Raw genomic sequence first — 14,371 nt, forward strand, 5'->3', positions numbered from 1 at the left:
GTACATTTTTCTTCTTTATTAAGCTTATTCTCCGGGTGGGGGTGGGGCATCTCAAAAAGAATGATGAGAAGCTTCCAGCATGGTGATTGTTTCTCGACCCCTGATGGATACAGAAATGGTGTGGTTTGGTTACTTACTACCGATGACCGGACGTGCCGACTACGGGAGTAGTAGTACCGTGTCCGGTGATGGCCCTTAGGACTCAATCATAATACCCATCTATGTTGTCTCGGCTTTCTGATTATCAGATTTATCATGCCTTAGAATGGAACTGAGTAGTTTTTGTAGTTCTCTATTAAGATATTTAGAAAGCCACGAAGGATTAAATCTGTATCATTCAGCTGTTACGAAAAGCACCGTGGGTTGTTTGAGAGAGAATGATTTTTTATATGCGATATTTTGATTAAAGAAAGAAACGTCCCTCTGTTTTCACTGGTTTCACTATTTAGTGCATCGAAGAACACATTAATCAAAACCAAGTTACAAGAACTGCAGAATTTTAAAAGAAATCACATAATGTATGGATTAGTGAAAAAGTGATGACAATGTACGAAATAACATCAGCCTCTACTGAGGAAGTCTTCCCTGGATCCCGTATCGACAAAAGTCGCACGAAAATTTAATTAATGATGAATTCACACTTGAATGATGATCAATGAGCAGAAGCGCCGATTATCGATTGACATCAATGAGCTAAGAATTACACTGGTGTGCAAAACTTAAGCAACAATGTTAATTTCAAGCAGGTAGCCGTGAAATTGCAGAAAAGGGGTTATTGCGATCAGAGCAATGAACAACCAATTCAGTAGAAAGGTGATGCGTATGTAAATAGCAGGAACAAAACATCGTAGGCGACGTGAGTGTACGTAAAATGTATATAGTCGGCACGCGCAGCTCAAGACGATAGGGAAAGGAAGAACGGGGAAGCAATTAAAAACATTCGTTGCAAGTGCAAGTGAGTTCTTTCGTGAAATATGACTAGAAGAAATCACCTGGATGACTTCACACGTGGAAGAATGATCGGAAAGCTGTAGGAGGGGCGCAGCTTGACCAGTGTAGCTGAAGAGTTCGGAATTAACAAAAGTGTCATTTCGCGCGCTTGAATAGCTTTCCAAACCATAGGTACAGTAGTTAGAAAAGAGTAACTACACGGAAAGAGACTGCTATGGTGGTCCTGGAGTTGTTGGGGAGGCATTATGCTGAACGGGCGGACTGAGCTCCACGTTTTCGACAGAGGTTCTGTAATCGGAGATCGCTATTGTAAGGAAGTGATCCTTCCCCATGTGCATCTGTTCCAAGGTACTATTGGACCAGACTTCATTTTTATGGGTCAAAATGCACGGCCACGCCAGACTGCTGATGTGCAGCAGTTACTGGAAAGTGAAGATATCACTCGAATGGATTGGCCAGTATTCTATCTTGATTTAAATCCTATAGAACATGTGTGGGATGCTTTGGACAGACGCCTTGCGGCACGATTACAACCTCCGGGGAACACCCAACAACTGAAACAGATGCTGATTGAGGAATGGGTCCTCTTACATCAATAAATGTTGGACAATCTGGTGCTGAGTATGGAGATACGGTGCGAAAAAAACCATTGCAATAAGGGAAAGGCATATCCCATACTAAGAAACATCTGCTTGTTATTCTTCCTTTTCGACAGACAATCATGTGTAGCGATACTATAAAATCAATAAATCCTTTTTTTTTTGTTTGTTTGATTCAATATTATATGCATTGTATTCATTTTTGCGCAACTATACTTTCGTCATCGTTTAAATACAAAATGCTGTCTCTCATTTCTGAATTTCATGTCTCTCAGATGATTTCTCGTGGAGTTACGGTAAAAAAAGCACATGTTGCTTAAGTTTTGCACACCAGTGTATTTAACGAATGAGCGACGATGGATGAAAAGAAATTCATTAAAACAAACCAGTGCAAGTCAGTTTCATTTCACTTGATAAAAGCAAGTCAATTTCATTTCACTTGATAAGAGCAAGTCAATTTCATTTCACTTGCGTAAAAGATTGTAACGTGTGTGTAGTTAAATCGTACTCTTGGTACTAGATGGCGCTACTGAAAAACAAGAGACGCACCCTTGGCTTAAAATCATTGACTTCTAAAGCCAGTGGGCTTGTCAAGTGCCATTAGAAACAACAACAACAGATACTTGCTTTCATGAAGAAAATTTGCACGAAACGAAACATCCTAAGGGAAATGTCTTTCAATGAAACTGTACTGAGCATCGAGCTCGGGCTCTTTTGAATGGGAGTGAAAGTCAGGATGAAATGAGTTTAATTTAGTTTTATTAACGTCCTATTTTAAAACAACGCAAAGGATATTTTGGGACGGACCTCGTCATTTTGAACTTCGATCAGATGATGAGGACGACACCTGAGCCAATCGTATTTCGAACCAAAACGCTCCGGTTTCGAGGCCAAGACTTTGCCACCGGGCCACCGCGGCCCTCAGGATGAAATAAACGACTTTGACGAATTATTTTTATTATTAATAACCGATTAATGACATCGACCGTAACATATATGTTGGTAAAATTTATAATAATAAAATTATAGAATATTCCAAATACTTCTTTTTTCGACAAATTTTGACCCCGAAATCAAAGATCAAAACAACTAACAGATTTTATTACTTTTATGTTGACTTCTTTTTATCAGTTTCTCAAAAGAATTGGTAAGAAAAGAGGTGTGATTCGTACGTAGCGGGCAAATTTCAAAGAATTTTCAGTTGTAGCTGTATTTAAGTAAAACTTTTATAATTTTTAGAATTCCATTGATTTTAGTGGTCATTGGATTGAGGACCAAACAATATGACTAGTCCTAAGTCAGAAAAAAAAATAAAAAAGAGTCCCTCCTAAAAGCAAAGATTAGAATAGCCCAACTAGCGAAGCTAATCATCTGGTTGTATGACATATACTCATAGATGGAATATAGTTATTTTTGGATTACATATAAGTGATATCCTTATGTAAAAAGGTACGAAAAACAAGTGAGACCGACACGTGTAATTTTTTTTTATTTATTTTGAAGAATGGTTCTATTTTATGACGCATACTTATGTGTTCAAATCGACTTGAAAGGGCTAAATTGATGTCTGTATCATATTAGCAATTTTCCTTTTCTTTAGTTGTTATTATGTGACTGAAGAAAGCTTTTATTTGAAATTGATTTAAGCATGATTTCTTATTGCTTAGTAGAACATAAATTTAAATAAAAAAAATTCTGTGTAATGTGATTTTATGCAAAATTTTGAAAAAATTTTTATGTATTTCGCAGTCGCTTTTGCATTTACATTACTTTATTCTAAATGGCTTGAAATAGTTACGAAATATCTTGAATTAATTTGACATTTCATTGTTTCTTAAGCATTTCCACCTACACCAAGGAAGTCCCCATGTGGGTGAATAGATAAGGTAAGGTATGACATCGGTTTCAGCCTTGAGCCAAATTGGGTTAAGGAAAAGGCATTCCCCATTATATTTTCTATCGCTAATTTCCATAAATTAATTCTCCCTCAAAGGAAGCAATGCATCCCACATTCTTATCTTTGTTCAAGGATTAAAGATGACTTTCATATTTATATGATAATGTTTTGTGTTAACATTCTTCAGAAGTTATCGAAGAAAGCAACCCAACTTATGTATAATGAAATGCATTTTTAGAAAAATGCTACGAAGTGCACAGTACCATCTGCATCAAATTTTTCTCTATGATTTATGCTGTAGAATGTCAGCAAATGACTTAACTATTCCATATTAATCTCTTAAAAACTCATTCCTCTGGGCTAACAAGATGGTCGTCAAAGGTGGCTAGTATATATATATATATTCACTAAACACTAAAGAGAGGAGATTCTTCAAAATTTGGAGGTGAAGTTTTCGATTATTTGCGGTATTTTCATTGTAACTTTGTGTTGCGATAAGAAAGAATTTTCGCCATCCGTAAATGATACCATCCGCATAAAAATGCTAACGACCTTCGCATCAATAACAGGTAAAGATCATAAACCAAAACGTTTCGCAACGCACAGACAGGCCGAACGTAACGGAGACGCAACTTCGAAGGACCTCAACGGCCGCCTAAGGCTTCCTCTGCAACCTTTGAAATAACCATTACGAAGGGTTTTTTTTTTTTTTTTTTTTTTTTTTTTTTACCTCGCTTCCCCAATGCCGATTGAATAATGGCTAAGCAGAATTATCAGTTAGGTAAAAAATTACGATTTCGTTCAAAACAAAGAAAAAAATAAGCGAAGAAAATCCACTATCACTTTCTGAGAAGCCTAGACCTGGTTTCGAGCGGAAATTTGAGTCAAGGCTCTTGGGAAAGAAATGTAACTGAAGATCCACCGTTCTTTTCTTCGTTTCTTTCTTTTTCTTTTTTTCAATAATTGTCTTGATTCTTTGCTTCCTACTGATTCAGATAAGATTCGGCCATTCCTTTAACAATGAGAAATGATCGGATCTAACAAACGGATATTGCAATTAACTATTTCATCGGTTAACTCAAGGAATTGCAATGAATTAGCTATTAAGTCACTAAATGAGGGGATTTTATGCTCTGTACACTTGTAATTTTCCTTTTGAAATTAATGTTAAACAACTTAAATTGATCTTTTTTATTTAAATCACCCCAAGAAAAATCCTTGTTATCCTGTGGAAGCTTGGATTCAGTCAGGGGCTTCATTTGGGAGTAATCAAAAGAAATTACCATGTCCTGGCACTTGTGTGTCCAATGCATTTGAATGATTGGCCTTAGTGAGTAACAACACCAGGATTAAGGTTATTTATAAAAGAGCCATGAGAGAGTCTTCGTACCAATCCTCTCATCGGAGTCGTGACCTATCATATAGAAGTCTCCAATACAGCCACATCGCCATTGCTGTATCCATTATATTATGAGAAATGAAATTTTAAAAATGCAGAGTTGTCACCTTTCAATTTTCTGGTCTTTTACCAGCAGGGAAACGAGGAGCCCCTTTTTTATCCGGTGACTTCGCATCGATCAGATGGATACATTACATCTGATCGTGTTAAGATTCATAACGAAGTGACGACCATCCTGTTGGAGTTTCTGTTTGCAAATTCTGATCCATTGACTAGAATCAAAAATTATCGAGAGTAATCATTTTTCGAGCTGAAAGAATGCATCTGAATACGACTAATTGGATTTCTGTTCTTCAAAAGAAGCATGTTTTAATGATGCCCCCTCTTTTAACAAACCATATTCTATTAATTCTAATATACCTTTTTCACTACCCTTTCGTTATTTTTCGTTCTCTTTTTCACTACTGTTTTGTAATTTGCGCTTAAATGACGAAATTAAATCTTAACTAATAATAAAGGCGAAAGTGTGTGTGTGTGTGTGTGTGTGTGTGTGTGTGTGTGTGTGTGTGTGCGTGTGCGTGCGTGCGTGTGTGTGTGTGTGTGTGTGTGCGTGCGCGCGCGCGTGTGTGTGTGTGTGCATTGGCGCTCTACAGGCCAAAATTCCTCATGATTATTAAATTGACATCATTAAAAAGAAAAAAAATTTGATTTTGAAAGGATATAAAATTTATTTTTGTGCATAATATTTTTGAAAGTTATCGTAGAAAGTTACCAAAATTTCGCTTGTTTTTAATTAATTAAAATTTCAAAAAAAAATCGATCAAATGTGTACGTTCCCATCCTCCTATGTATGTATCTGCCAAATTTGGTAACTCTTAAATAAGACGTGACTAATCATGCGCGTATCATGATTAAAGGAGGAAAATAAATGAGTTTTAAGTCTGGAAATATCTGTACAAAATACAAGTAATTCTCTTTGAAAAGAAAAGTATCTGATAAATTCTTGTTTCCAGTTTCTCTGCTTAGAAAACACTATTCCTGAAGTAAATAAATTTTTAAGTCACGGTCACAATACTTGAGCATTTTCTTAAGATTTAAATCGCTTGCTAAGTTATTTAGCTCACCTTGCGCAAATTTTTGTTCTTAAAAATGTATCATTTGGACTTTCTGTGTAAAATTTCTTTTTTATAATGTTGAAAAACAAATGATAAATCAAAATATTTTGAAAGCATAAGTAAATCAGGGCATTGTAATACAGATATGATCGATGAAATCGCAATATTTGTTTGTTTGTTTTTTGCTGTTATAGACCTTTGTTTTAATATTATTTATAGTTATTAATGTCATTTTACTCAAAAATCAGTTTTAAAATCTAATAATGCATTTTATTTGATAACACTTATCAATAATTTTTTAAAGGATTTTTTATTTGTAAAAAATCTTCAGGTGATAAAAAATAACAAATGTTATTTTTTGTAACCAGGTTGTTTGGTTTACTAAAAAAATCATCCGATAGTCTGTACGCCCCAGATTCATGTTGACCTATGATATCATTTTATATTATTATGTGTGAAATTATTATTAATTGTTTTATTTTATATATATTTTCTGGTCATTTATGAACTAACCGTTGTTAAGTCATCAGCGCAGGACTTTTGCTGGTTATTCGTTACCCAACAAAATTTACATGAACACGGCATTTTTTTTAGATCGAGTCTGCAATTCTGTAAAGACTCATAAAAAAAGAGGATGTATTTGTTAAGGGGCGCATCCTGTTTAAGCTAATTTGATGTATACGTACACTCCGTTCCGAGGGACACACCGACTTCATTTAGGCAAGAATTCTTCGCATTCCGCTGGTACATCTGCACTGGAAAATTAGATGCTGTTGCGTAACGTTGAAGTGAATGACATCCGTTGGAATTATAACCATCATCTTTCAACTATTACTTCATCAAGTTCCATGAAGCTCATTTATCTCCTCGTTTTCCTGATGCCGCTGGGGGAAGTGCCATTTCTGCTGAAAACGCGGACTGTTATTTCGCAAAAGCGGATATTTAATTTTAGAATTTCTGTAATAATGATGATGAACCGAAGCAACGACGGCAAATTTATTTCAATGGTGATATGCTCTAGCATGCATACATTTTAAGGCCATTACAAATGGAACAAAACATATTTCTGATTGGAGTTAAGGACAACGAATCCGAATCATGTTCACGTGATACACGTAAAATGCGCTGAATTAGTTTTCATTGCGCATTTTTCAGGAGGGAAAAGGGCGCAACTCAATTTGTAGTTAGATGCTAGACGAATTTTGCAGTTATGCTTGTCATACTCTTAGGTGCTTGCATGTATTTTGATAATTTTTTCACTTTTAAAAAGCATTTATTGAGAAAAATGGGTGCAATATATATCAATCAAAATATTTTTCATCACTTTCTACAACTTTTTTCCATTTTCGTCCAATAAGTCTTGCAATTGATTTTTTGGTCCACCAGGCCGTTTTTTGTCGTTGACATCGAAATCATAAATCTTAAATCATTGAAACCAAAACCGACAATTGAGACATGACGGAGGGGCACCACCATAAGTATCTGAAAGTGTCCGAGGGGCTTCGGCAGCAGATTTCTTCAAATGAAACAAAAACAAAAAGCAATGAATGTCGAAAATGCAGTTTGGAGCGTTCCATGACTGGGATCTTTATGCACTGAATAACTCAATAATACTAAATGGAAAACTTTCAAAGGAATTACAATAAAGTAATAGTAAATTGGTAAAACCCAAAACCATCATCGCTTATATAGTTACTTCGTATGTTTATCAATAGATGTCACTGATTAAAATACTTGCAAACACCTAATATAATGATATCACGTGAATGCAATCTGCACCAGGTAACCGGGCATTTTTTTGGGACTAGATGAGTTTGTTCTTTTTTTTTTTTCAGACAATAGTATTATTTCTAGATTGTTTCTAGAACTTATTTATGTATTTAACAATATATTCAGAAAAGAAAAACCGGAAAAGCCAGACGCAAATTGCAGGGTGTTAAAAATAATAATGAATTTTCTTGACACTTCGTTTTTTAAACTGCTGCCTGTGATGAGTATGCCCATCTGATTCATTTCAAAATCTGGAAACTAAAACAGGTAATGAAGCTGTATCCATAAAATTAAATTTTATTTGAAAATTACTATTTATTTACAAATTTAAAGAATAATCTTTTTACCCAATTTTATAATTCCTATCTGAAAACTAAGCCAGAATATATTTGAAAAAGGCAGCACACAATTTTCATCTCTCCGACTAAAGCATCTTCTTGAATCTCCATGATTCTATCACCCGACGAAGACTGCTTATAGTTTCGGGTCAAAATGCCAAAGATTTTTTGCTTATATTTATACTTATTCGTAACAATAAAATGAATGTTGTATAACGTATTTCTCATATTCTTTAAAACACCTGAAGATGACTTTTACCTTTTTTTTTTTTTGCGTTGCTGTCAAATTGAGAATTCTAGTCGTGATAGAAATTTGACCTCACTTTAGTGAACATTTTGTATGACATATTAAATTGATCTATACTTTAAAATGGATATGTAAATTTTTTTTTGTAGAATTTCATTAATATTGCTGATGGCAGAAGAATTTTGGCTGATCTCTTCTAAAAGACCGATTCATCAACTAAATTTGATTTTATCTTCATCTCCGTAGGTGGTGCCTGTGATGGAGCAGTGTATGGCCGATCCAAGGGACACGAATACCACTCATTCCGTGAAAGAGTTCTGTGAACAGCTCACTCACGTGCCGGAATGGGTGGCCAAGCACGCCAGTCCACCGCCGCAGCTCACCAGAGTGAGTTCGCTGACATTTTTTTTTTAAATCGTTCTCCCCCGAAACAGGAGCTGATATTTTGTGCAGCATTCATCCATGAAATTTTGAAACTAACAAACATTTGCATTTTAACTTCCGCTCAAAATATCTTCTGTAGTCGAATGGCACAATGTCACAGTCGTTCGACAAACGCAGTGGCCATCTAACGTGTGTTATGTCGGCCATTCACGAGTGTTCTACATCAAGTAAATTATAACTATGTAAACCAATGTGGAAACCGGCTAGAAATGGCGTAGTGTGGAGCGGAACGCTGGATGTCTAAGTTCTATACGTGCCTATAAACATGCCTAAATTCTATATCTAACTTCTATCACTGCCTGCCATTTGGAGTGGGTCCTTTACGAAAATGTGACCGGAGTCATTAGTGTGTGGTGTTGGGGATACTCTTGTGAAGGTACATGTACTGCATTGTAGTGAGACGCTGACTGAAAAGGGCAGGATTGAAGTTTTAAAAATAGAAGTAAGAAACAGAGTTACTGGTAGTGAATAGATTTGTATGGCATTGAATAAGAATGGCGAACAAGCGCGCAATTTGCGTTAAATGAATGGTTGGCCGGAATGAAGGGATTAAAAAAAAAAAAATGTAACGATATGGAGTGATTGTCAGTAACCAACGCATGTTTCCATCTTATTTCATGTTTGTCCATGATAAGATGAAATTTGCTCAAACAACTTGCTTTTTCTTCTTATTTGGTTTATTTTAATTGCCAATAAACAATACCTTTTAATTAAGAATAACTGTTTCAAATTCAGTATTGAGATAATAAAATAATGTGCAAAATCTAATTCTTAGACTCTAAATAAAATTTCACCATTTTATTTTTTAACTTTTCAACGCAAGTTTTGCTCTCCAGATTTCTGATTTTAATTCTTTTATTGCTCTTCTTAGGATGTACATGTGATGGTATATTTATTGATGAAGATATTTTTTTTCGATTTTCCGTGTGATTAAATATATTTATTTGCGGATTGAATCCCTCAAACACAATCCAGTATTAAAATCTCTTTCGACAACATACCTCTGTTATCAAACTGTACAACTGTAATTTATTTGCATCCCCTTCTCCAAAATAATAATAATAATAAAATGTTGTTCGCAGTTAATAGTAAAAAGTAGTCCGAAATGAAGAGACGCTGTAAAGCAAAAGCTGACAAGAATTTTTCAAAATGGAAAAAAGAATTGATAGTGCTGATTGTGAATAAAATTCATGATAATCTTTCTTATGTCATACTCACCTGTGAGATCAAATTTAACTTTTGAAATATTTGTCCTTATCCTTGGCTTTGTTAATGAAAGTTAAATTATTTTAAAAAGTGGTGTATGCGGAACATCTTTTGAATCGTTTTAGTATTGAATATTCGGGAGTGGCTCTGTTCTTCTCCGCTTCTTCACTCCACGCGCTGATTGTGAATAAAATTCATGATAATCTTTTTTATGTCATACTCACCTGTGAGATGAAATTTACCGTTTGAAATATTTGTCCTTATCCTTGGCTTTGTTAATGAAAGTTAAATTATTTTAAAAAGTGGTGTATGCGGAACATCTTTTGAATCGTTTTAGTACTGAATATTCGGGAGTGGCTCTGTTCTTCTCCGCTTCTTCACTCCACGCGCTGATTGTGAATAAAATTCATGATAATCTTTTTTATGTCATACTCACCTGTGAGATGAAATTTACCGTTTGAAATATTTGTCCTTATCCTTGGCATTGTTAATGAAAGTTAAATTATTTTAAAAAGTGGTGTATGCGGAACATCTTTTGAATCGTTTTAGTATTGAATATTCGGGAGTGGCTCTGTTCTTCTCCGCTTCTTCACTCCACGCGCTGATTGTGAATAAAATTCATGATAATCTTTTTTATGTCATACTCACCTGTGAGATGAAATTTACCGTTTGAAATATTTGTCCTTATCCTTGGCTTTGTTAATGAAAGTTAAATTATTTTAAAAAGTGGTGTATGCGGAACATCTTTTGAATAGTTTTAGTACTGAATATTCGGGAGTGGCTCTGTTCTTCTCCGCTTCTTCACTCCACGCGCTGATTGTGAATAAAATTCATGATAATCTTTTTTATGTCATACTCACCTGTGAGATGAAATTTACCGTTTGAATTATTTGTCCTTATCCTTGGCTTTGTTAATGAAAGTTAAATTATTTTAAAAAGTGGTGTATGCGGAACATCTTTTGAATCGTTTTAGTACTGAATATTCGGGAGTGGCTCTGTTCTTCTCCGCTTCTTCACTCCAAGCGCGTCATCAAATGAGCATCCTAACTTCTCATACTAAACAAAACTATTATCCTTTTCCGTGGTTTTGATCAGTCAAAAAACTACTCCTAACTTATAAAAAAAATAATAAAATAAAGGATATTAGAACCTCTAGTTCCCAGTCTCATAATGTGATAAAGTCTCAGACTTGTTGATATTATTTTTAACATTTTACTTTTTTTATTATATAAATATTAAAGCGCAAGCAATGTATCTATTATCGTTATTTGTATTTAATATAACGATATTAAATGTATATGCATAACTCGGGAACTGATACGTCGAAACGTACTGTTATAAAGTATATTAACAAATATTTTTTGAAAGTTTATTGAAATTAGAGAAAAACGGCATAGAAATGAAATTGATACAGATGAAAAATTATTATTATTATTATTTTACTTTTAAAATGGCGTAAAGATTTTTTTTGTTTGATTATAGGCCCCAAAGTTATTGAAGATAAACTTTAAAATTATATTCATCATTAACTATAAATCTAATTAAAATTTTGATAAACTGTTTTCTACACTGAGCCCCTACTACCCGATTAAGTAGCTGCTAAGTACCAATTTGGAGGTTCGAATCATTGTGGAGTGTTTTAAAGAAATTTTACGTCAGAAAATCGCATGGTATAGTTCACGTATAATATTAAAGAAGAAAAGAATGTCATGATGGAGAAGAATTGTTCTCCCCTCTCGATGTAACTCATTGTGTAATAGGACTGTGCTGCCAGAGATGGAACTCCCGCCACGCCGAGTAATTGCCTTTCATCTGTCATCTAAAGAAGAGAGATGGAGAGGAGGAAATGCCTGCCATATTTCGGAATCTTCCTTCCGCGGATCCGAATTTCGCCATCCGGTGAACTGGACTGACAGGGAGATGAATAGCGCAGGATGCCGAATAGTACGGATGCCTCGAGTCCATTAGAATGTGCAGATTCTCGTTTGTTATGAATCTGCCAGGAGCAGCATGGAAAATTTGATTTGATTACTAATGGAGGGTAAAAAGAAAAACTGAACACTTAGAAATAACTTTCTCAAGTAAGAGAGGGAAAAAAGGTTTCATCTCAGTCAAAAGGAAAATCTGCAATTCGACTTTTTCGTACATAAAAAGGCGACTTTATATTCTACAACTTTTTCCCATTTTCGTCCAGTAAGTCTTGCAATGGATTGTCTTCGAATTTTTTTGTCCGTTCTTTGTCGTTGACATCGAAATCCCTTCACTTAAATCGTTGAAATCAAAACCGACAATTGGAATATGACGGAGCAACATCACCATGAGTTTCTAAAAGTGCCGATGGAATTCTGCAGCAGATTTCTTCAAATCAAATAATAATAATAATAATAAAATAAAGCAATGTATATCGAAAATGCAATTTGAAGCGTTCCATAATTGGGGTCTTTATACACTGAATAACTCAGTAATATTTAATGGAAAACTTTCAAAATGATAGCAATAAAGTAATAGTAAATTGTCGTTTATATAGATACTTCGCATGTTTACCAATAGATGTCGCTGATTAAAATACATGCAAGCACCTAATGTATATCTGTATCGAAAATTTAGCAGGATTATCTCACCAAATGAAATAAAATAATAAAAATCGTTATCTTAAAAAAGATAAATAAAATAATGGTGTGTTGAAAAATATTTTTTCTTAATTCACAGAAGTTAATATGAGTAAGGATAGGATTTTTTCCGTCTTTAAGGAAATGTCATTAACCTTGTAAGTATGCTGAGATATTAGTTAAACTAAACACGCTTCTTCTTATAGATGATAGCATTATTTTCACGAATATAATAACAGGAGATAGAATTCCTTTAGCCTAATGCAAGTTATAAAAACATTTTTCTCTTTCACTTCTTTTTCGTAGATTTCTTTCACTATTATTTTGAAATAATGGCACGTTTTTGACAAAAAATACGATTGAAAAATACAATTCAGACTGAAGCAATAAATGTGTTATTTAAAAAAAAGTAATGAAGAAATTAAGGTACAGCGACGTGTCAAGTTAAAGATAATAAAATGTTCACCTCTTTCAAGTAGGGTTGCAATCTCTGTTCGCCAAGGTGCTGGGATTCCGTCGCCAAAATGTTCGCAGCCATTGCTTCCTTCAGAGGCCCGTGAAAGCGAAAACGGGGTCAGGAAAGTTTCTCTCAACAGGTGTCATCGTAACGGAGCTCGATGGGTTTCCCGCATTCCACTTTCACTTCCAGAGGAAGGGAAAAACACTTTCTCCGTCAACATCGGGGGTGAAAGGACTTGACGGAACGCTAACACTCTTTTCAATTGTTGACAGGTTTATTAGTAAAAGAAATGAAGTTCATTTAAATTTTTACATATTTCAGTCGAAGATAAATGACTTTATTTACTACGCTTTAACTACAAAATTTTGCATGTTTTAGGAATTACTTTTTTTTTTTTGTTATTTAAGAATACGAAGAAAATGTAATTATCAAAAATGAATTATTCCTTTAAAAATGTTTTCGACATTTTTAACCTTTATGAACCCGAAAAAATAATTTGTGTGCGGAGGGAAGGGAGGGGCTTAGCCTGTGAGTATCAAAACGCGAAACTTGGTGGATAATATTTGAGTTGGAGTATCGATATTAGCTAATTTGGAACAGAATTTCGTAAACAATGATGATTTCCTCTCCCGTGCTGTGAAATGACTGGGAAAGTTGTTATACTTGCAAACATTATTTTTGCGTGCATTTAATGTTGGATGGAAACATTTTTAGTTGCTACATTTGTTTACCTAAGCATTGCCACTCCATTAAGAGAAAACATCAATACATTTATTTTGGTGCAATTATCACAGCTAGAAAAAAAATTCTCCAGAACAGCCCAGTTGGCATCATTAACAGATGCGATTTTTAAAAAATATCTTTTATACAAATTTCTGTTGTTTCCATAAGATTCCATTCTAGTTAAGGAAAACGGCGTTGCGCAAACACTCAAACGAATATCTAACTCAATCAAGGTATAATTTAAAGTTTAAATTGATTCATTTTTTAGGCGGGGGGAGAAAAATCTGTTTCCGAAATCACTGTAGAGAACTTCAGAATTACATTCAAAAGGCAGCGACAAGCCAACAGCGATAAAAATGCTTTTTACAGAACCATATTTTATAGCTGACTTCCCTGAAACTATACACTGATAACTGTATTAAGTATGTTTTCAGTGACTCATCTTTAGAAACAAGTTGTTGAATGTTGAATATTATTGATAATTGGTTTCATGTGCATGATCTCAAAGTGTTTCGTTCATTTACAATAAAAATAATTTTTTATATCAAAGTTGGTTACGCACGCTTCCCAAGAGGGAAGAAGGAGGGCAGAAAGAACAAAATCACCGGAGACG

The 14,371-nt window shown here is 34.5% G+C and overlaps 1 protein-coding gene across 1 annotated transcript in view; it reads left to right on the top strand.

The window, feature by feature from the left end:
- Positions 1-14,371, top strand: part of LOC129976008 (uncharacterized) — a 68,825-nt gene that overhangs the window by 46,027 nt on the left and 8,427 nt on the right. The window contains exon 3 of the mRNA XM_056089374.1: positions 8,563-8,703. Coding sequence (XP_055945349.1) covers positions 8,563-8,703 — 141 coding nt within the window. The remainder of the gene's footprint in view (positions 1-8,562; positions 8,704-14,371) is intronic.

Source organism: Argiope bruennichi, chromosome 1 (assembly GCF_947563725.1).
Source record: "Argiope bruennichi chromosome 1, qqArgBrue1.1, whole genome shotgun sequence".
Lineage (NCBI taxonomy): Eukaryota > Metazoa > Arthropoda > Arachnida > Araneae > Araneidae > Argiope > Argiope bruennichi.